Source organism: Micropterus dolomieu, linkage group LG05 (assembly GCF_021292245.1).
Source record: "Micropterus dolomieu isolate WLL.071019.BEF.003 ecotype Adirondacks linkage group LG05, ASM2129224v1, whole genome shotgun sequence".
NCBI classification, from domain to species: Eukaryota; Metazoa; Chordata; class Actinopteri; order Centrarchiformes; family Centrarchidae; genus Micropterus; species Micropterus dolomieu.
The window spans coordinates 27,494,245-27,517,047 of record NC_060154.1 but is presented as its reverse complement, the minus strand read 5'-3'; the positions used below and the strand labels follow the sequence as shown (position 1 = coordinate 27,517,047).

The 22,803-nt window shown below is 42.9% G+C and overlaps 1 protein-coding gene across 4 annotated transcripts in view; it reads left to right on the top strand.

Moving 5' to 3' along the window:
* The window catches only part of crocc2 (ciliary rootlet coiled-coil, rootletin family member 2), a 35,026-nt gene extending 12,311 nt beyond the window's left edge, over positions 1-22,715 (top strand). For 3 of the 4 annotated variants that reach the window (XM_046049683.1, XM_046049682.1, XM_046049685.1), the window contains exons 7-37: positions 1,302-1,465; positions 2,512-2,656; positions 3,110-3,216; positions 3,795-4,001; positions 4,844-4,940; positions 5,128-5,217; positions 5,318-5,452; positions 5,841-6,040; positions 6,471-6,653; positions 7,093-7,237; positions 7,334-7,480; positions 7,579-7,809; positions 9,947-10,140; positions 10,625-10,752; positions 11,094-11,263; positions 11,357-11,536; positions 11,810-11,944; positions 12,063-12,206; positions 14,387-14,625; positions 14,743-14,902; positions 14,994-15,161; positions 15,830-16,214; positions 16,299-16,429; positions 16,544-16,664; positions 16,754-16,917; positions 17,004-17,444; positions 18,055-18,204; positions 18,289-18,489; positions 20,798-20,929; positions 21,715-21,894; positions 21,983-22,715. In XM_046049683.1, the coding sequence (XP_045905639.1) occupies positions 1,302-1,465; positions 2,512-2,656; positions 3,110-3,216; positions 3,795-4,001; positions 4,844-4,940; positions 5,128-5,217; positions 5,318-5,452; positions 5,841-6,040; positions 6,471-6,653; positions 7,093-7,237; positions 7,334-7,480; positions 7,579-7,809; positions 9,947-10,140; positions 10,625-10,752; positions 11,094-11,263; positions 11,357-11,536; positions 11,810-11,944; positions 12,063-12,206; positions 14,387-14,625; positions 14,743-14,902; positions 14,994-15,161; positions 15,830-16,214; positions 16,299-16,429; positions 16,544-16,664; positions 16,754-16,917; positions 17,004-17,444; positions 18,055-18,204; positions 18,289-18,489; positions 20,798-20,929; positions 21,715-21,894; positions 21,983-22,066 (5,358 nt within the window). In that variant the 3' untranslated portion in view covers positions 22,067-22,715. The remainder of the gene's footprint in view (positions 1-1,301; positions 1,466-2,511; positions 2,657-3,109; positions 3,217-3,794; positions 4,002-4,843; positions 4,941-5,127; positions 5,218-5,317; positions 5,453-5,840; positions 6,041-6,470; positions 6,654-7,092; positions 7,238-7,333; positions 7,481-7,578; positions 7,810-9,946; positions 10,141-10,624; positions 10,753-11,093; positions 11,264-11,356; positions 11,537-11,809; positions 11,945-12,062; positions 12,207-14,386; positions 14,626-14,742; positions 14,903-14,993; positions 15,162-15,829; positions 16,215-16,298; positions 16,430-16,543; positions 16,665-16,753; positions 16,918-17,003; positions 17,445-18,054; positions 18,205-18,288; positions 18,490-20,797; positions 20,930-21,714; positions 21,895-21,982) is intronic. The other variant, XM_046049684.1, reaches the window with a different exon arrangement.
* Positions 22,716-22,803: the final 88 nt, after the last annotated feature.

Below are 22,803 nucleotides of genomic sequence, written 5' to 3'. Positions count from 1 at the left end.
CATTTCCTTTGGAAATCAAGGTCCCAGAGTCTGGAGGAAGAAGAGAGGAGAGGCACAGAATCCACGTTGCTTGAAGTCCAGTGTAAAGTTTCCACAGTCAGTGATGGTTTGGGGTGCCATGTCATCTGCTGGTGTTGGTCCACTTTGTTTTCTGAGCTCCAAGGTCAACGCAGCCGTCTACCAGGAAGTTTTAGAGCACTTCATGCTTCCTGCTGCTGACCAACTTTATGGAGATGCAGATTTCATTTTCCAACAGGACTTGGCACCTGCACACAGTGCCAAAGCTACCAGTACCTGGTTTAAGGACCATGGTGTCCCTGTTCTTAATTGGCCAGCAAACTCGCCTGACCTTAACCCTATAGAAAATCTATGGGGTATTGTGAAGAGGAAGATGCGATACGCCAGACCCAACAATGCAGAAGAGCTGAAGGCCACTATCAGAGCAACCTGGGCTCTCATAACACCTGAGCAGTGCCACAGACTGATCGACTCCATGCCACGCCGCATTGCTGCAGTAATTCAGGCAAAAGGAGCCCCAACTAAGTATTGAGTGCTGTTTATGTTCATACTTTTCATGTTCATACATTTCAGTTGGCCAACATTTCTAAAAATCCTTTTTTTGTATTGGTCTTAAGTAATATTCTAATTTTCTGAGATACCGAATTTGGGGTTTTCATTAGTTGTCAGTTTTAATCATCAAAATTAAAAGGATATATCAGTCTGTGTGTAATGAATGAATATAATATCCAAGTTTCACTTTTTGAATGGAATTACTGAAATAAATCAACTTTTTGATAATATTCTAATTATATGACCAGCACCTGTATTTAAGACTGAAAGGCCTGCTAGGGTCACAGTCTGCTCCTTACACCCAACCAGACCTACACGTTTTCAACTGACCCATCAACTGCCATTGCCTTGCTAGCATTGAACCCTCATTAAGCTGTAATTTTTATTTTCAAATAAAATGTATTCCAATACATAAATTCTTTCTCCTGACAAAGAAAGTAATATTGCTTATGGCTGGGTCATTTAGGTAACATTAATCTTGATCATTATTAGAGCACTGTCACAATGTCAGTATGTTACAATATTTACAAAAAGCTTCAAAATGATGTTAAAGTGTTAAATTCATGTTTGTCCCATGGAAGTAAATGTTTAATTCAAATTCAAATATTATTCTTGGCTGAATGGGCTCCACAGAGAAATTCCAGATTTCCACTGTAATTATGTTGTTTTATAAATATAAATATTAGGTAACTGCTACCTACTATTGCTCCCGTGTACTCACGTGTTATCAGGATGCCAGTAGTGGTGGTGTGCGTGTGTGTGCGTGTGTGTGTGTGTGTGTGTGTGTTCAGCTGCAGGCCCACCTGGACACAGCCCAGCGTCAGCAGCGGACAGAGCAGGATCTCAACATGGCTATCCAGAATAAGTGTGCTCAGCTGGAGGAGGAGCAGAAGAGGTGAGTGATGGGTACCATGCAGTGCAGGTAGCCAAGTTTCCCTGCCAATAGAGAAACTTGTACAGCTTCTGTATTTGTAAGAATTACATGTTTGGGAGTTTTAGAAAAAGTGCACAAAGTTTGGAATCCAGAAATCAGAAAACCTTCAGCAGCAGGGAGTCACTATTTGGATTCAGACTTAGAGCAGTAAATTCATGGATAAGCCTGTTAGAAATTTGCTCCCGTTTTTTCTTTTTCTGTTTCTTGTTGAGAAGCAGGAATCAAGCCGAAATATTTCTGTGAAATGTGTGGACCAGAGGTATTCTCAGCAGTTCCTTGAGCTTTCCCACTGTTTCTCCCTGCCCCTGCTGCAGGGAGAAAGCAGAGCTTGCCCTTGGCAGCATAAAATTTGTCAGAGATAATTAGTTGGACTGTGTTGGCTCTCTTCTCCAAAGCATTTTAATGATGCTTCGCATTAAGTGTGGCCCAACCTCTGAGGGTGAGGCCAGGTTTTAGTACCTTATGATTTATACAGTTATGGAACTTTATTTGAAATGCCCATGGCACAAACTTTGCCAGGACCTGATAATCTTTACTAAAATGTCACTCACTGCAGAGTTACTAAACTCTATCCACTTAAGCACTTTGTAATGTAAGTCTAATGCAGAGATTAAGCCTACATCCATGACCATGTTTTTTCTTATTATTGGGATTCCTAAATCCCTTTTTCCCTATTTCTCAGTTCCCTTTAAACACGATATCATCCAATACATGCAAAAATGGGTTTGGCTTACTCTCAGGCAGATAACCAAACAGCAGTGTGGCGTGCTTTATTGTAACAGGGTGTTTTTTTGTCATTTCTGTAAATGACTATACAAGCAGATCTGGTTGAAATAAAATCTAAGCTGACACAGACGTTATAAAACTGTCACACATGTTTACCCTGTAAGTGTGGTTGACAAGGGTTTGGGTACTGTGGAGGGGTTATAGGAGGGTGACATGGCAGTCGTTTGTCAGGGGAGGAGAGTCAAAAGGTCTCTTGTTGTCATAATGCTTGTTATTTCCAGGTGTGCCAGCCTCAGCCATGTCAACTCTATGCTGCGGGAACAACTGGAGCAGGCAGGCACTGTCAACCGCGGGCTAACAGAGAGCTTGTGGAAGGCTCGTGAAGACGCTGAATTGTGTGACACGCGTCTGCGCAGAGAGCAAGAGGTGAGACTAACCACAAAAATGAGGTGCTTGAGTCAGAAAAGCAACAGGGAAAGCTCAAGTTTATTCCTTTCTGCAAAGAGATTGTGCAATTAAACTCTTGTTGAGTTCACATAGGGTAGGAATTCCATTCATAGCCAGTTTAGTCAATTCATTCTCATTCCCTGTTCATTTCACTGCTATGGTTTTTGAGTTGTTGTTTCCTGTGAAAACATTCCAACTGCTGAGGGGGAGGAAAATTTTGTGCAAACAATCTGGCGTTCGTGCTGTAAATGGGCTACATCTGTTGATTCAGGGAAATCCAATTATTTGTATGCGTGCCAGTGCGAGTCCAGGAGTTCCAGTATTGCATCTGTTTGGGATCACAATAAAATGAGAGGTGCCATCATTTGCTGTAAGCAACCCTTACCACCCACCCTCCAGTCCTCTTGTGTGCTTCTCTGCTTCTCTCTGCAGACGTGCGCTTCCCGGCTAAGTCGTGAACAGGCTCGTGTCAGAGCACTGTGGCGCCAGGCCGCTTCCCTGCGGACCACTTTTACCCAGCTAAGAACTTTCACTGACAGGTGAGCGTGGCGCACTGCCAGAACCCCTCCAGCAACTCAGGATTCCACAAGAACCCCCTGCCTCTCTTGTGTCTCACACTCACGACTGCAACCACAATCCACCTCTCTCAGCCAAGGATCAAAGTGGGACAGGTCAACAGGGTCGGCAGTCCCCCTGCTCATTGTTTCCTCACTGAGGGGACACATGGCTTAAGGTGTCTAGCCTCACCGTTCAAATCATACATCAGGACAATCTTGAGCCCAATAAGACAAAGCTTCTGTCATGTCGAACCACTGTGAACACTACTGAGGAGTAATTTGCTTTAATAATGATTGCTCAGCTCATAGACAGCTGCGATCATGTCAGAAGGCTGTACTGTAGCTTGTAAACTGAAGACACTTCAAAGTGAGCCCCGAACCACTACAGACATCCATCCTTTTCAAATACAAACAGACTTTTAATTAGACTAATGGCTCACAACTGTATGAACAAAAACAACATGTCATGTTACTTTACCCGCTCTGATCTGTTATAGGTTACATTTACCAAGTGTTACATTTACATTCTGTAACTCAATGCACACGATTCTGTTCAACAGGACTCTGTCTGAAATGCGCGCGGAGTGTGTTGCTGGCAGCCAGCAGCTGCATGTTGCCAGCATGAATTTAGTGGCCAAAGTAACACAGGAGAGCACCTCTAGTGGTGTGGATATGTCAGCACTGGAGAGGCAGCTGAAGGACAAGCTGAAAGATGTCATGCAGCTTCAGGGTCGTTGGGATGCAGAGAAAGTTGAACTTAACTCCAGGTAAAGTCATCTCCAAGTCTATATGGGAGAATTTACTTCCTGTTTTTGAAAGTGCCAGCCAAAACAACATAAGATATGGCTTTAAGCTGCATTTTGTTTAAGGACTGCTGGATGTTGTTTTCAGTGATTACCACATTGAGGCAACTCAGAAAACTCAACTTATCTCTCAAAAGTCAAGATATTTTGCTCCATGAATTCGGGACTCTAACTACTAATGAAATTTGTTGTTTTTTTTTGTTTAAGAACAAGTTTTACACTCTGACTGACAGCACAATCCCTACACATATATTTATCTACAGTCTCTGCTTTGGTCTAGCCTACCAGTACTGCCGGGAAGAAAAGAGCATCATAAACTCAAATAGAAATTCGGGGCCCAAGGTCATCTATAGTGCAATTGTTTGATCAATTGCAAAATTCACATTCTTCCTATAACCTAAAGGAAAGCCACATTTAATCCCCTAGACGGAACCCCAGAAGTTTACATAGGCTTTGATCATTCAAGTCCTGCACATCAATTTATTTTCAGTAACTTTACTCTTGAATTAGAAGAATCAAGTCTTTTGTACGATCCCCCTGTGCACTGCCATCAGAGCACTGCAGGAATGTCAGTGCCTTTGTATCCTAGATCTTAGCTGGCTTTTGATTTTATCAGAAGTCATTGTTAGTCCCATGATTCTATATAGAGAATATGATAGTGTTGATGGTCGAGTAGAGGAGGAGCACATGCCAGTCTTGTATCTTCAATATCTTAGGGAATCTGTGTGTGTGTGTGTGTGTGTGTGTGTGTGTGTGTGTGTGTGATTTTATTCTCTGTCTGTTTGTATGCATATTGATCTATGCAGAATCCTGGAGCTGACTGACACGGTGAAGCACCTCCGCAGCCAGAACAGTCAGAAAGATGCCAGCCTCGACACTATGCAGATCAGTCTGGACAGGATGGTGGGTCTAGGGAGTCATGACTGGGAGGTGACAGATAGACGAGTGGTTAAGGGGACTAAATTGGCTCTAGTCTGGATCATAGGCTTGATAAACTCCACGACTTCCTTGTCTAGAGGGCTGCCGTCTGGCGAATGTCAGGCTTGCTCTACGTGTGCTGCTTATCTGACCTTAATGGTTTCCTGCTCAGGAGACGAGGAGAACAGAGGATAAAGCAGAGATGGAGGTCCTCCACACAGAGATCCAAGCCCTCCAGAAGATTTTATGCCATGTTCACCAGGTCAGCACAAAACAGCGCACTTAGCTAAATCCCGCATTATGTTAGCACATAAAAAGATGAATGCTTTTCCATTCTCCTTCATTATATCTGCCATATCCAGCTGGTTGGCGGCGAGGGTGATAGCAGTGGCTCTGAAATTGTGTCTTCCTCACCTCCTAATGGCCGGTCTCCTCTGAGGAACACTACCCTGATGGCTGTGCAGACTGCTCTTTCCAAGCACCAGAAAAAAACACAGGTCCAACAAATGTTGCTGGTCTTTGCTGCTCTTACCACATTGTAGATGAATTAGAACAGTGTCTCCCAACCTGAAGATGGGATCCATTCAAGGAGTCCCAATTTGGTCACAAAATGATTAAAGGAATAAGATATAAAATATATATGTGTGTATATATATATATATATATATTGAACTGCTCATGTACACACTAAGGTGTATGTACTCTAAGGTCTGTTTGTGATTCCTGCAATGAGGGGTCACAAGTAGATATAGCTAAATTTGAAGAGGCCAGAAGCCACACATGTTGGGAATCACTGAGATAATATGTTTAACAGGTCGTAATGACATTTCACCCAAGTTTCTTCACCCACACACCACAAACAATGCACCCACGTACAAACCACAGGACCTGCGTGGGCGTCTGGATGCTGCCCTGGAGCAAGTGGACACACTGCGCGGTCACCTGCAGGAGAGGGATGCTGAGAGGAGAGAGCTGGAGCAGAAGATCCAGGAACTAAAGAGGGAAAGTCAGGAAGCTAAAAAAGCCCTGGAGGAACGCGTCAGAGACAGCAACAGATACCGCTGCTCACTGGAGCTCATCTCCAGGTACTCCCTGTTCATGCTGTGATTATCCTTTTTTTTGGCTGTGTTGAGACTTTAAGACTGTAGATAAAAAGTAGTTGCTTCTCTGTGTATTTCGTTTCATATTTTCTTTATGTTTTGTTAGGCCCGTATGTTGTTTTTGGCAAAATACAAATGTTCTAATTATTGTGATGATGATGACAAATATTATACTTTGATTTTATGTTTAATTAAGCAGATAATCTTCAATGTCATTATCAGAACATATTTAGATGTATTGAAGCTGCTCCGAAAACAATATTTATATAACATTATACAAAAAGCGTTTTGTTGATATTGTTTTTTTTTTTATTCAAGTGTTCTAATAATGATGTTGATGATAATTGTGCAACAACTGGCCTTAACATGCTCCCTCTCTTTTCCTCTGCCTCTCTGTAACTCTCGTGTCTCACAGTGAGAAGGGCAGCCTTGAAAAGCTGCTGTCAGGGCTGCAGCAGGAGGTGGACTCCCAGCGTGCCGAGCTGGAGGTACTGCGGGGCTCATCACTGGAGCTCCAGAGACAGAGGGACCTCCTGAGGCAGCAGAGGGAGGATCTGGAGATGCAGCTGGCACGCCAGCGCACGGAGGCCCAAAGAGGGTACAGAATGAGCAAGGGAGAATGACCGTTACACAACACACATCCCGTCACCCATGATTGTTTTCAAGCTCTGTTTGTTTAGAGTTCAGATCAGTAACACATGTCATTCTCCGGCCGGCGATGCACCCAGATGACATTTGGATGAAAATGTAAATGATTTACATTGCATTACTGCACTCATGCATGAAGAAAACTTCTCTCCTCTTTTTGAGCGCTTTCTTTGCTTCAAAAAATTTGATTAGCTGAGAATTGGAGCAGGACATGCGATACAGCAAAAAAGTAACTCCCTCAGTGTTCTGGCCTTTGGCACCAACATTTCTCCATCTTTCAAAGTGGAGATGGATTACTGTTAAGGGCTTTTGTTTATATAAATAATGTGCATGTGTGTGAGACTAAGAAATAGTGTGAGAGAGAGATGTATGTGTTTTCTGTTTTTCAGCGAGAGGAGTTTGGAGGAGCTTGAAGGGAAGAACTCAGATCTGCGTAGGGAGCTTGTGACAGTGAAGGAGGCTCTGAGTCAAATTACCCTGCAGAAGGAAGTGTTGGAGGATGATAAGGCTAGCCTTGCTCTGGCTCTCAGCAAGGTAGACTGCTTTGTTCTGCACCAGGTAGTCTGATCTGTATAACTCGATTATCCCTGAGGATTTTAATCCTTCTAATATTTATGATTCACTCTGCAGATGGAGTCCCAAAGTGCTGCACATGAGTTAGCCTTCACCAAACTGCAGAATCAAGAGGCTGCCTTAAAAGATTCTCTGGCCAAAATGGCTGCCCTGAGCGAAGGCTTAGCCAAAGACAAGGTGGAACTCAATCGTATTCTGCTGCAGGTCAGTAGCCATGTAGTTCTCTGTAACACTGATGGAAGGCAGAATTGAACAGAACAGAAGTAAAATATAAATATAAAGTATTTTTGTTTCTTTTCCAGACAGAAGGTGAGAAGGCAGAGCTTGGTGAACGTAGACGGGAAGCTGAAATGGAGCGGGCAGCAGCCAGGGAGGAGACAGCCCGGCTGCAACAAGAGATGATGAATCTGCTCGTTGAGAAACAAGCCCTGGAGGGCTCCCACAGCCACTTGCAGGATCTCTGCCAGAAGCTTGAAGCAGAGCTGAGCCTGCTGCAGAAGGAGAACGCTCAGGCCCTGGAGCAGCACTCCCAGGTCAGAGACCCCCGGCCATTCACACTCTTCAGCCTCCATCCTCCCAGCTCCCACCACCTGGGAGAGCCATGTTGATGTTATTAATAGCTTTCAACAGGTTCACGGTGCTTGTTGTCACAAATGTATTGTATGGAGGTACTGGACACATCTGCCGTCATTCTTTTCATACAAATAGGATATGGAGAGCAGTTTGAGCCCCCTCTGTGTTTTATGAGTAACTTGGGACATAACAAGCAAGGGGTCTTCATGAACAAATGTGAACTGGAGAAGATAAATAGATAGACATATAATATCCAGTGGGGGTTAGTGAAAGACCCAATAAATTAACACCTAAAGTATTCCCATTCTTCCTTCAGCAGATCCAGATCTCCCTGTTTCGTCCGCTAAAGAATGAAAAGAATGCTCTCCTGTTTTGTTATCTGTTCTGAACGTGAAACTGGGATATCCATGTTCATCTCAGCAAGAATATAACAAACCTAAACAATTTGACAAATTCCATCCAAACATTTTTAGATAGCTTATCTGTAAAAATAAATCAGCTGTGTATAAAACAAGCCATGGAGTGTCCTCCATCGCACAAGTTCATGTTTCATCCCCTTATTGGACAGTACTCACATCCATAACATTGGCGTTATTCCTCCACTTTAATATTTACCTAAGGAGAGGCTGAAAGACATCATGTGCTAATATTTAGTGAGTTCATTTTAGTTTGGTTGAAAATCAAATTACAGTGCTTTTCAAACAATCCGTTGCAGTGAAATATTAGAAGTTGCAGGGGCCCATCATACACTCAGCCGCTGTATGATGGTGTGTTGGTAACTGGCCCTAAAGGCACACTATATCAGGGAACTACAATTTTGGTCTTAGAGTTTAAAGTAAAAAAAAAAATCTGTTTCAGAATTGAGCTTTATCATCTTTTGATTCAAATGAAGAGAATAATCCATAAAGGAATAGTAGGCATCTTGGGAAATAAGCTAATTAGATTTTTTGGTGTGTGTTAGATGAGAATACTGATACCACTCTGATGTCTTTATGCTAAATATGAAGCTACACTCAGCTGGTTAGTTTAGCTGAGAAGGAAAAGAACCTCCTACCAGCAGCTCCAAAGCTCACTAATTAACACAACATACCTCTTTGTTTAATTTGTACACAAACTGTAATGTATAGATGATGATTTCACGAGGGGTTACGTGCTGGAACTATTTCTTGGCTAAGCTAGAGGAGTCTTGTTGTCGCAGGGAGGTTGCCAAGCAAGCAACGGAGACTTCAGGAAGTCACTGGCCAGGCCAAAAAAATTGTTCCAGCACCTAACCCCCTTGTAAAACCACCAACATTTAGTTTTTACACTTCAGTTTCTGTACAGAGTGAACAAACACAATATAACGTTTTAATTTATGAACTTTAGAAATGCTGATAGGCTTATCTTAATGCTAAGATAAACCAATCACCTCCTGGCTCTAGCTTTATATTAAACCCACAGGCATGAAAGCAGCATCAATCGCCTCATCTAACTCTCGGCGAGAAAGCATATAATATTTCCCAAAATGTATAAATATTCCTTTAAATGACACTAAAACCTGTTGATTGTCAGTGGCTTTACATTGACCTTCTAAGCCAAGTGCAAATCTATCGTGTTTGCATTTAAGTGTAATTTCTTATGGTGTGTCACTGTGATTTAAATGGTAAGTGGAAAAAATTCATAACCCCACTAATCATTTTTGTTTTGCTTCGGGTGCTGCATTTGTTAAGGCCCTGCTGTTCCCATACAATGTCACGAATCACGTAAAGTTTGTTTAATTTATGATTCATAACAGCAAAGAGAGGTGTATGGAGGGTTCAGAAATAGTACAGCAAATGTGGCTGTATAAAATGCAGAAGTTTGGTGGGACATTCTCAATCCAACAGATACATATTACCAACCATAATGCAAATGTTAACATAGGAGTTCCTTCTGCAGCTCATACTCCTACTCATGAAAAATGTGTTTCACAGTTTAAACAATACAGCCACGAAGTGTGTATGAAGTGTGGTGCATATAATGATTTGCTGTATGGTCTTTGTTTTGTCTGCTTGAAGCAAAAAGCTTAAATTAATTTCTTAATTGTGTTTTATTTATCTATGTGGTGTTGGTCTCTAGGTCAACAGGCAGATGCAGAGTGTGTCAGAGGAGCTGTGTGCGTGCAGGAAGGAGCTTGAGACTCAGACCACAGCCCTGAAGAGAGCTACCCATGACAGGGAGGAGCTGGCCAAGGACAAGGCTGCTCTGGATGTCAAGCTAAACTCCGCAGAACGAAAGGCCTGTGGTCTCACGCAGGAGCTGGTTGCACTTAGGTCTGAGTGTGTTGTGTTTGCGTGTGTTTGTTTGTGTGGTCTAACCGCTAAAATGTTTTGGGCCAAGTTCAGATTTAAAAGCAGTTTTCCCAGTTGCATTCAGCACATGCTACAGTAAAATTGTTTCTGTCGTCATTGGTTAGGGTCAGCGTCAGGGTTGGGGTTAGGCATGTATTGGTTATGGTTAAGGTTAAGAGTGTAAGGAACAAATGTAAGTCAGAACAGTCTCCTCAAAAGCATCGTAAACAACCCAGGGTGTGTGTGTGTTTATTTAAGTCAGACTGCCAATGTGTATTTAAGGCCATTTTGACTTTTTAAGCAAATTTTACTTTCTAACTCACAGCCAGTCACATGAGCCTGTAAGTAACATGGTTTTATTTGGAAACTATGCTCATGATGGATCATTGGATTTTATGACCTTCTACACCTAGTGGTTCAAAGGTCTTTTTTTCAGGGCTCAACCCACTTTACCGCTGTGTTCCAGAGCAGAGAAGGAGTCCCTTGAGACGGCTCTGTTTGAGAGCCAGCAGCTTGCCTCGTCCCTGGAGGCCGAGTACACCAGGATGGAGGGGGAGAGGCGCGGTTTGCTCCTGGCTAACGAGGCCTTGACGCGTGAGTAGCCCCCTCCCTCAAAGACCCCACTGTCCTCCGTGCTAAGCCCCCTGGCCATGAAGCTTTTCCAACAACCCACTAGAGATCCATATTTCAGCTGTGAGCTCTGCAACAGCTGGGCTGCGGGATCACTGGAGCTGCTTTCTCAGCTGACCAGGGTCCCACCACTCACTCACAAACACACATGGATTTGATAAGTGGTGTTAAGCTAGCATGTTCCACGTAAAGACATGGATGAGTGTTCCCTATACTGTAAATAAAAATATAAATAAAATCTTGTTGAGTGCTTCTAACCTAATAATTAAGTGGGATTTTGATAGAGGTTGGATACATCTGTCCAGGTGATGGTGCTCGGATGCGTGTGGATGGTGAACGCCAGTTTGTACAGGCTGCACAAGAGAGGAGTAAGTTGGAGGAGAAGCTGTCCCAGGTGCAGAGGAATACCCTGCTGACCCTGAACAACAAAGAGCAAATTCACAGGGAGCAGCTCGAAGCTGAACGCCAGAAAAAGGTACAGTAAGACTTGCACAGTTATGTTGGACATACAAAATTCAAATCAGATGCTATTAACTAATGAGGAGTGTATGTGTTTGGTGGTTGACAGGAACAGCAGTGTGCGGAACTGACAGTTCAACGGGAGCGGGCTGAGGAGCAGCTGCGGAGACAGTGTGCGGAGCTGCGTTTGCACAGCCAGAAGGAGCTGCAGCAGGTGCAGGAGGAGCTGGCCAGGCTGCAGCAGGACTTCAACCAAAGCCTCCTGCAAGCTGAGAGTGAAAAGCAGCAGGTGTGTGAGATGGTCATCATGGGTTTATTATGGTTTTCTAGATTGTTTATGAACCTTAACATGTTAGGGTAGCCCAAGGGTTAGAGCATTGTCTCATAACAACAACATCCCAGGTTCTGTTTTCACAGTTGTGTCCATCAAAAGCCAAATGTCCTGCCAGTATCCTCATGCTAAACGCTACATCCATTCCTTGTCCCTCAGTGGAAGTTTATCTATGCATGATAGCTTCTGTATGTCCGAATCCCTATTGACAAACTTTTCTGTTGTGACCAGGCTTTGTCCCAGAAGGAGGCGGAGAAGGCTGCCCTCACGGAGAAGCTAGCAGCCCTGCAGCAGGACCTAGCCACAGCCGGCATGGAGCTTGAGCGCATGCAGCGGGAGGCTTTTAGCAAACAGGAGCAGGATATGGTAAAAGGAGAAGGATAGAGTATAATATAAAAAAATATGAGGTCACATTGGCTCTGGTCACTTTTCTTTTTCTTTACATGTAACTCAGCTAACCGATTTGTGTACCTCTATGTTCCAGAATGCAATGGCTGTCTTTCAGTCTGAGCTGCAAGACTTGCAGACTCAGTTTGAAGAGTCTTTAAACTCTCATGAAAATACCAAGAAGAGTCTGACTGAGCAAATCAGAGAGTTGAACCAGCAGAGTGAACATGCACAACTGGAGGTGAGAACCAGTTTTGCTCTGCCTTTTCTTTTTCACAAACACCATGTCTGTCTCTTCAGTGGCACCGGTGTATAATAGTGTCTGTTTCAATGAAGACTCATACAGGACTAATGTCAATCTTAAGTGAATGTTAGGATGTTGAATGAGTATGGAAGTATAAAGCAAATCATAAAACCTATAGGGTGGATGTCACTAGAGGTGGTTTGTACTATAGGATCATAGAAATGGATAGGAAATTACAAACTTGTTTGACTTGGCATAGGATGGGACACCACGGATCTAGCTCTAGTGTGAGGGAGAGTTTGCACCAATTAGTACCAGTGTGAGGGAGAGCCATTTACCATTGGCTGCTGTTTACATTGGCCACAGAACTTTACTAGCATCAGGGTGCCATCAGGTGCAGAGTGCACAGGGCCAAATCCAACAAGGGGAGGTGGTGTTCACTCTTAAGACTCCCGCTCAGCACTCGCTCTCTGTGTCTTTTTCCTGTCAAGTTCACTGGAGGAAAATTTAGTTCCATTGACCTTAATATAAACATAAAAGCGCAATTAGAGACTATAATTTTGGCCCAGTGACATACCTCTCTTGGCCAAATGAGAGCCGTAAATCTCATCTCTTGGGGTTGCTTGAGGTCAGGATTCCATGCGCAGGGTCGCTGGGCGTTTTAGAGAAATAACAAGCTCACAGTCACCTCATTAAGATGTAGCTGCAGAGTTGTGAGGGCCTCACCATGCCTTGATTTAAAAGCCTGGTTTCCTTGGAAAAGGGGATTGTTTATCTGTGTGGGACTTTTTGGTTTCAATAAAAAAGCAAAAAATGAGGATCATCCTGTCTTCCCTCTGTCTCCTTAGTCTTGTCAAAGTATAGTGAATGAGGTTGTGTGGAGCCAGAGCAGACTAGTTTTGAGGTTTGGACAGCCCTCCCTACCATATATCAAGTCAAGCTTCGGCGACACTGTCATATTTGGCCGCCACCCCTGCTCGTTTGCTTGTTTGATTATTTTCACTTATCCCATCTCAGGATTCTCATGTCAGACAGTGACAAAGCAGGAGTGAGAGTGTGTGACAGAGAACTAGTGAGCATGAAAGAGGGAGAAAACACAGGGGGAAGAGGGAAAAAGAGAGGGGGGAGGATACGGTCTCTGGTACCATAATATGAAATCAAAGTTTGAGTTAACCCCTTGTGTAAATAAGCCAGTGGAGGAGTGTTTATTTTCTCCCTTGCGGCAGCGAGAGGCTGGCTCCACTGGGACTGCAGGTCACCCTCTTCCATCTACATAACACAACACTGCTGCCCTCATATTCTTTGCCCTTCCCCCCCCAAATCTGATTAAATAGAGTATAATTGGCCAGATCAGCACTGGCTTGTTTTTTCTCACATTAGAGTTTATGAGAAAGAACCATCTTGTGTGGCCTCTGAACATAACACTCCTCCGCCTCATCCTGCTCCTCATCCTCCCTCTTTCCCCCCTCTCTCCCCCACCACCTCTGGGAGGGGCTGCTGTTTATCATGTTGCTCTCTGTGGACTCTTTACACTGCAAGCCACAGTAAGGAGATGGGGAGAGACAGCACCTGGCTACAGGCCCGACTGGCTCTTATCCATGCCCAGATAAGCTGTGTCCTCCCTATTTCTCTCGCTTCGCAAAACATGTTGCCATAAAACAGAATACAGGTCATACAGGATCTTGAGATTGTTCACATAGCACTTAAAATAGGAGATGTTGAGGTTTAGCTTTCAAACAATGAAGCTCTAATGCATTATCTGATCTAAAATCAGTCTTTCAGTAGGGGGATTTTAGAGGAATAGAGGATTTTCCTGTTCAGTTTTGATGATTATATACATGCGTTTTAGCTTCTAATGTGCTGTAGGCAACAGCATAATAAACATTTTTGATAAACTTTGAGAATATAAAGAATTTTGTGTGTTTTTAATTGGTTGTTGAATTTATAAAGGGAAACACAGGTTTTAAAAGCAACTGAAGGGTGATCTTTTCTATTGTAAATCCTTATTAACTCTTCAATAAACTATGTTTATAACCAATTGGAATGTATATCACCAAATAAATTCTAGATTCAAGAAACCAGGAGTAAGAAAAGTTTGTATTTCTAAGGTTTACTGTTTATTCATAAACCTTCATTGACATTTAACGCCTTTCATTCTGCTTAATCTGGACATGAAGTTAGAAGGCCTTCGTCGGCAGCTGCAGGAAGCAGAGGATGCACTTATTAAAGAGCGAGGGGAGATGATTGAGGCTCACAGACAGCTCCAGGAGTGTGCACAGGATCGGGACACGCAACGAAAAGAAGCCCTGGACCTGAGAAGGCTCTTAGGTGATGAGACCAGAGAGAAAGAGGCCATCCAGGCCTCTAACCAGGAGCTAAGAGCTTTCATCAAGAGAGCAGAGAGTGACAACAGCAGGTACAGCTGTCACATGGGACTGCAGATTTCCTGTAAATTCAGTAGTTGTGATCATCTAGTAGCAATAGATATTTTTGATGTTTTCTGTTCTGTTAACTTTAAATTTATCTTGACTAGTTTGAGAAGAGCTGTGGAGGAGAGGGAGCAGAAAGTGGCCGTCTTAGAGGAATGTAGGAGCTCGATGAACCGAGAGGCAACCTCTCTACGGAGCAGTATGAGAGAGCTGGAGAAGTCTCGCTTGCAAGCACGCAGAGAGCTGCAGGAGCTGCGCAGACAGGTGAGGGATTATTGAGGCAACAGCTTTCCAACTGATTTATTTTAAATAAAGGATTACCTTCAAGTAGTATGTGCTGTGTTTTAATGAGCAGATAAAGGTCCTTGAAGGCGAGAACAGCCAGCAGAAACAGGAGCTGCAAGAGTTGCAGGGCCGGGTGTGTCAGGAGGAACAGAAGGAGGAGGAGGCACGTCGCAAGGCTTTCACTCTCAAACAGAGATTGCTGGAGTGCGAGGCTGGCAGAGAAGCAGCGCTGAATGAGGTAGAAGGGAATTAGCCTGTTAATAGCATGCTAGAACAAACATGAACCATAACACACTGTATATTCTACTGGAACACTGATGGTTGATCTTGAGTTATACTTTGAAATCTTTTGTGAATATAATTATATTCTTTTTGAAGAAACTATTTTATTGTTAACTGTCAAATATTTAAAAAATCTAATGTTTTTTTATTAACAATGTGGCAAAATGGGATGAAATATTGGCTTTGTAGTCAAATAGAATGGTGTACTTTTGTGTTCTGTTTCCAGTAGACAGAGGCCACTTCAATCAGATGCCTCATTATTATATATTTGAAGCCAGGTTAATGTAACTAAATACAACAAATATCTAAACATGAGTCTTTGACATACTCCGTGACTTTGTCTACATATATAGCATCTCAGCACTGAGGTTATAAAGGTCCAAAGATATAGTTGCCTCAGTCATGATTCTTGTACGTCTTAACCTCTAATGATACAGGAAAATATTTTCTGAAACTCTAACTTGACAAGCTTGTCATCTGAAAGCACATTAACTTTACTATTACTAAAATCACCCCATTTATGTCCTGTTTACTACTTATGACACAATCCACAGTATATACTAAATGCGTGACTAGTAGAAGAGATAGATTCGTCTTGTGACTCTGATCTGTGTGTCTGCGCAGGTTGCAGGTCTGCAGCGCCGTGTGGTGGAACAGGAGACAGCGGAGCATCAGAACCGAGAGCTGCTGCAGGAAAGAGAGGCTTATCAGCAGCAGTGTGACCAGATGCACAGGGAAACCACCTCACAGCTGGAACAAGCACTAGAAGATGCCAGGATCCAGGTCAAGGAACTCTCTGTGCAGGTTGGCCTTGCAGAAAGCAAGGTCCAGAGCCTGGGAGAGCAGCTGGGCCAAAGTGATGCCAAACGCAGGGACCTGGAGCTCAAGTTGGCGGGGTTGTATTCAGCCCTGCGCCGCACTGTTGGTACAAGCCATACAAGGCTTTCAGGCACACTTGGGTCCTGTAGACGGTCTCCCTCTCCCTGGAGAAACCACGTACAAGTAAAAGGTTTGGTCATACACTTTCCTGATAAGTGTCATGACGGATTTTTATATATAAGCAGATGCATTAATGAATTTGTTCTCCTGTTAGGGCGAGACAGTGTGACAGACGGATCTGTATTGTCCTTGTCCCGTGGCGAAGATGAAGAGCTGGATGTGGACTCGGTGTACACAGTCCTACGGGAATTCCAGCAGGAACTCAGGGATACACAGAGAGACAGGGTATATTTGAATTTCTTATTAACTGAATAAAAGCTCAGAGACCACAATCTCAATCTGAATTCACTTATGTGTTTAGGCACTTTTTAATCTCATAAACATGTCTTCTTCCTTCAGGATGAAGCAAAGGCTCAGATAGTTAGTCTGAGTCAGCAAGTTACAGAGCTCCAAGGCAGCCAGGATAATTCAGCAACCCAGCTCATACAGCTACAGAAGGCCTTAAAGCAGTCAGAGCAGGGTAAGAAAACCGGTGGATCTTACAAATACAGTAAATATCAGTTATTAATTCTATTTCAGGCATACAGCATATTTAACATATTCTCACAGGAAAAAAGGAGATGGCAGAAGGATTGCATGAGGCACATAGGTCCCTTTCCCTGCAGGAGGAAGTAATACGGCGTACAGAGAGAGATAAGAGAAAGCTTGAAGAGGAGGTTGCTCAATTCAGGACTGCTCTGCAAGCTTCTGACGCTGAGTCCAGGGCACTGGAAGTATGTAAAAGGCAAAGACATAGAACTATAAACTAAAACAGCATACAGAATATCAAATGACAACTTCTGTGCCAATTGCTCCACAGGACAAGTTGGAGCTCTTGCAGGGCTTAGAATGCCGTGGAAATGTAGAACAACGGAAGCTGAAGGAGTCTCTGGAAGCAGCAGAGAACAGGGTGAGTCGTCTGGAGCTCTCTCAACGCACCCTTGAAGGTGAGCTACAGAGGGCCCAGCTCAGGGCAGCAGAGCTGGATGCAGAAGCAGGGGCTTTGCAGGAAAGACTGACAGAGCTGAGGAGGAAGCTGGGTGAGAGTGAGGACCGGTGTGCAGCGCTGAAGGTCAGCGAGGAGAGGTTGTCCACATCACTGGCTCGCGCTGAGCAGCACGAGAGCCAGCTGAGAGAACAGCTCCGCAAACTGTCAGACAGCCTCAGTGACAACAGGACCTGCAGCGGAGCCCTGCAGGAGCAGGTCTCACAGCTCCAGAGGGCTCTGACTGCCAGCGAGCAGGACCGAAGGCTGCTGCAGGTACAGTCCACAATACAGGATAAGTGAAGAAGACAAATGCTGTTAGTGGTATATGAACACATGATAGCCAGAAAAACATTTCTTCATTTCTGTAGCATAAAACAAATCAAATGCACTGTGTATTTTTTATTTGCATTTCATTTTAAGCTTTTCAACTTTCTCAACACAAGGATGCATGAATGAAACTTCAAAATAAAATGAGTGATGGCCATGCTTCCATTGCTGTGCTTGGATTTCAGTGCAGCTATGTAACCTTCCTCCAGACTGAGCATTTTTTATTTACATTTGCTGCTGTACTTTCCTGAAGGACTTCGAAGACTGAGTAATAAAATGTTCAGGCAAGCTCATTAATTCTCGAAGAGCTTCTCAGGAGAGCTTTCCAGTCTTAGTTTGGGACTGTAATATACTGAGCAAACAAAAACATGACATGCTTGATGTAAATCTCTTGATTTGCACAAAAGCTGTCGGGTCACTGCAGTAAAAAGCAAGAGAAAAACACAGACTCTTACCTGCATTTTTAAGTGTCAAGAACTTTAAAAGAGACATAATACAAAGGAAGGCCTGCCTAAGTGCAAAGTCATGTTGTATGTCAACATGTGTGTGCCCATAGGAACGTCTGGATAAAACACGAGAAGCCCTTTCAGAGTGTAAGAGGCTGAACCACAAACTAACAGAGCAGACCCAGAACCTTCAAAGAGCCCATGAGGACTTGGAGCTCCAAAATTCTGAGTTGGAGAAACATAACAGGACACTGAAGGAGGTGAATCACGCTGAGGTTAAAGTGCAAATTGGTTGCAAAATTTGAGGCTCCATTTTGAAGTATGGATGATTGACTGTGTCCCAGTGCCTGAAGCAACAGCAGGAAACTGAACTGCAGGCCCGAGGGAGCTCCCAGCAGCTGCAGCAAGAGAAGGAGGAACTCCAGCACAAGGTCACCAGTCTCCAGACCTCTTTGCAAAAGCTACAGAGTGAGAGAGCAGAGATGGAGAGGGTGCTGACACGCCTTGGTAAAGACAGGTCAGCACTCAGGAAGACACTGGAAAAGGTGAGCTAACCTTTCTGCTGCATCAGACTTTAGGAATAGTTGTCACAAATGTGCAAGCCTTGTAACCAGTGACCCGAGGAATAGGACCCCAATACAGACTACAGAGGCAGAGCTGATGCAGAACAATGATTTATTCACAAGTCAATAGACAGAAGGCTTATGGGATTGTCAGGCAGCCACAGGTCAAAAAGCAGATAAGGCAGTTCAATAAGCTAAACAAATCAGCACGTAAAATAAAAAAAAAACAGGCAAGGGCCGGGTAGACAGTAAATACTGTAAATACTGGTGGGAAATGCACAAAGACAGGTAGTAAAGTTACTGACAGAAGAGGGGGGAGAATCACAAAATAAAACCGGAACTAGGGAGCAGAGTGGAACTTGACAATAGGTTGACATTTTGGGAAAATAACTTAATACTCTTCCTTTCCGAGAGTTAGATGAGAAGATCGACACCACCCTCATGTCTGTATGGTAAATATGAAGCTACTGTCAGCAGCCTGTTAGCTTAGCCTAAAAAATGGAAATGGGGAAGTAAGCTTATTTGGCAAAATATTATATAAAATAAAAATTCTTTTATCCCTAATCTTTGCGTTTCCACCGAAGGAACCAGGGTCTAAATTTAGTTCTAGGGTCTTTATTTTACTCCCTAAAAAGTCCCCTGCTCTCCGAGTGCTTTCCGAAAGTACCAGTACTTTTTGGGGAATTTCTGTAGAGGCTACTGGCTTTAACTCAAGCATGTCGGCTATTTTTCTATTTTGCTATTCCTCTCTTTCCCACCGTTATTTGCAAACCAATAAATCACAATCAACAGTCAAATAGCCCTCTCGCTGATGTCCGCCTGAGATCAAATGTCGGCGTTAAATGTATTGCCGTGGTTTGTTTACAGCGAACAGCTGATGGAGTTAAGCTAAATACTGTGTCCAGAGTTGTTGTTTTAAGTTTTCATCAGTTAGGTTTTTAGGTTAAGTTTTTAAACAGAGTCGAAGTCGGTCTCCTCTTCTCCAAAACAGATGATTACAGCGGGTAATAAAGCTCGTAAAACATCCCGATCCTCCGACCCTCAGGCGGACACAGACGTGATGCTGCCAGCTGATCTGCAGCTCTTGTCGGCCTTTTTGTGTTGCTTTCTCTGTGTTGGAGTTATTTTAAGAACTTGATGGCTTTATCCAGTTTGTTATTAAATTTGTAACAAACTTTATCGTGTGTCTCTTCATTAACGTTATATAAAAAAAGCTGTTTTTAATGGTCAAGCACAGCCTATAGTTTTTCATTATATTCCAATCAAATCTGATGTTCATTTATAAACTTTGCTCATGAATAGTAGTTACTAAACAATGATGCTTGTTCATTGCTGTGTACGGCGTATATGCCTACAGCCTACGTCAGCTGGTTAATTTGCCTAACCTTCGCAGGTCTTTAGACCTCGCACACAACAATGGGCTGAAGGAACCTTTTAGTTCCTTGAAAAGAGATCCGGGGACTCAAAAGTCCCGGGTACTTTTGGTTGAAACGCAGCTTAATTCACAGTTACAAATAAACATGGAGTATTATAAAATACAATAAAGAAATCTGCAGTCATTAAATATTGCGCATCTGTAAAGTTGGGGGACAGATAAAAAAGATAAATGCAGTAGTTATATATTGTAAAAACTACATTTAAGTTATAAAAATACTAACTATTTTTTTAAAGTAACACTGAATTAGCCGCTCTGACAGTGACTATGAGAAACTGCTTCATAATGTTACAGCTTATTCCCTTTCAGCTTTTGGTGAGGAGACCAGAAAAGTATTGGTGCTGAATATGAGGTAAAAGATTTGAAATATATAAGGGAGCCAAACCACAAAGGGCTTTAAAATGTAATTAAAAACATCTCAAATTCAAAAACTGCTGGAAGCCCTTGTATGTATAGAAGCCAGGACTGAAGTAATATGTGTTTAGTGTTGGTCAGAAGCCTTGCTGCCACAAGCTGGACCAAGAGAAGACGTGCTGTTGCTGAAGCATTAAGGCACATAAATGGGCATTTACATGAAACAAGGCGGGAGATCAATTCAATAATTTCTTGTTTTATTATTTTATGTTTTATGCAGTGCTTTGTCATTTGTCTAATATTGTTTGTTCAATTTTCCACATATCTCCTTAGTCACACTCTGTTCAAAGTGATCCTGAAGTGATGGAAACATGTAGGTGGACTGTGAGAACCAAGAGGCTCTGTGCTTGGCTTCTGCTACACACATTACAGGAAGGCACAAGAGTGCAGAACAATCATGGTAAAGTCGTTCACATTATGTCACCCTCGTGTTGTTGTCAGGTGGAGATGGAGAAGCTGAGGAGGGAGGAGGAGGCAGCGTTGGCAGCCAGAGAGAGGGAGCAGTTGGGGCAGACAGTGCACAGCCTGGAGCAGGAGCTGGCTGAAAAGCAGGATGAGCTGCAGACTGTGCAGGTGAGAGACTGCTAGATTACATCCAGGGATGGGGCAGTGGTCATACTGTAGGGATGGAGAACGATTTGGAACAGCCCCTACAGTTATAACATGTACTTGAAAAATGTGTATTTACTGTCACTACTGAAACACTTTAATATTAATGAGTAGAACCGAACATTGAACTACTCTTTGCCAGACCGTGCTACCTAAATAATAACCTAATGTAAAATCATTGTTGTTTCAGATTCTGCAGATTGACAAATAACATTCACAAGCACGAAATCCAAACAGCTCCACATCAGATATCATAAAGACATTTAAATGTACCTAGGATTCACATATATATGTACATCTACATAGTAGGTCTTTCGTTTTATCAAATGTATAAATACAAATGTTACTGTAACTCACGTAACCTTTAAGAATATTTTAAGGTGTTTTGTATGAATCTGGCATCCTCTCTAACTTTACTGAAGGTACTGCTTTAATGAGTGCAATAGGTCGTTTCACTTGCTTGCATTTAAAAAAAGCCAGATATGCCTGCACTGTTTTTTAAAGTACTGACAATGTGCATTTCAACAGCAGTAGTATCTGTCATAATTCTCAAAGAGAAACTGCTACTTTTACAATGTCATTTCATTTTAGAGAACTTGCTTTCGATTCTTCATGCTCATCAAAAAAACATTGCCTTCCACCAATGTGTTTTCTAGTTGGAAAACTTGCCACAGGCAAGAACCCCTGTGATCCAGCGGTCATGACCTCAGTAACCCCAGGGTCACTAAACTCATGTGAACTGTCTTCAGGCCCAAATCTCCCAGTTGGAGCACTCTCATGCACAGCGCCTCCTGGAGGTGACAGCCCACCATCACCAGGAGCTGGATTTGGAGACGGACCGTCTGAGGGACAGTCAGCTCCAAGCAGAGGAGGCCTTGGAGATCAGGGAGAGGGCCCATCGCCAGAGGGTCAAATGCCTGGAGGAACAGGTATTTTAATTCCAAGTGTGGATAAAAGTCTGCGTTTTTGTGTTTGTCTACCTACCTTCTAATTTTTCTGTTTCTTTGTTTTTCAAAGGTGCTGGCTCTGAAAGAGCAGCTAGATCAGGAAACAAGAAGACGACAGGCCTATTTCAATCAGATGCTACAACCTGGTGTGTAGGCAGAGCCCCTGCAGTGACGTACAGTATGTAGCACCTCTGGCTCCCTCGTTCCTCTGGCAGCTTCCCAACAACATTATGTGACAAGCTACGTCCACATTTGGAAACACACACACACAAACACACTCCTAAGGCGTTTGCTCCCCACCCATGCACATGTGCACACCGGATTACATTAATCTGCAGGAAAACTCAACAACAACAAACAATGAGTGTTTTGTTTATAAGTGGACTGCATGTGCCAAATTGTTTTAAGGATTTCCCCTGGCTCGCCACAGTTGCCGCTTCTAAGTCTGTTTATGCTGTGTCATTTTTTAAGGAAACAATGTGATGAAAGATTTCCTTAGTTGGTGCTTTATTCTACTCTTTGTAACGAACAATAATTGTCCGTATAGTCATTTGTCATATTGATCATGTACCAATTTTATATGTCACAATCAGTGTATGTGTATTCTAATGAGAATATAAATCCAAATATTTTCAATAATTGTTTGCAGATGTTCTTGCTGCTATGATTTATTAGTCTTTCAGGTAGTGTTATAGCGTAACTCATTTATTTTATTATGTGTTGTATTTGAATCAAATCAGTTGTAGTATGTGCAAAAGTTGTGATTGTTTAAAATAAACTGGGTGTGTCAGAGCACAATTATACAAGAGGCTTGAAAATCAATTATGTTTATTCTACTGGCCACACAACTTTGTTATGGAAAAAGTTTTCTGTGAACTTTGTGAAGGACAG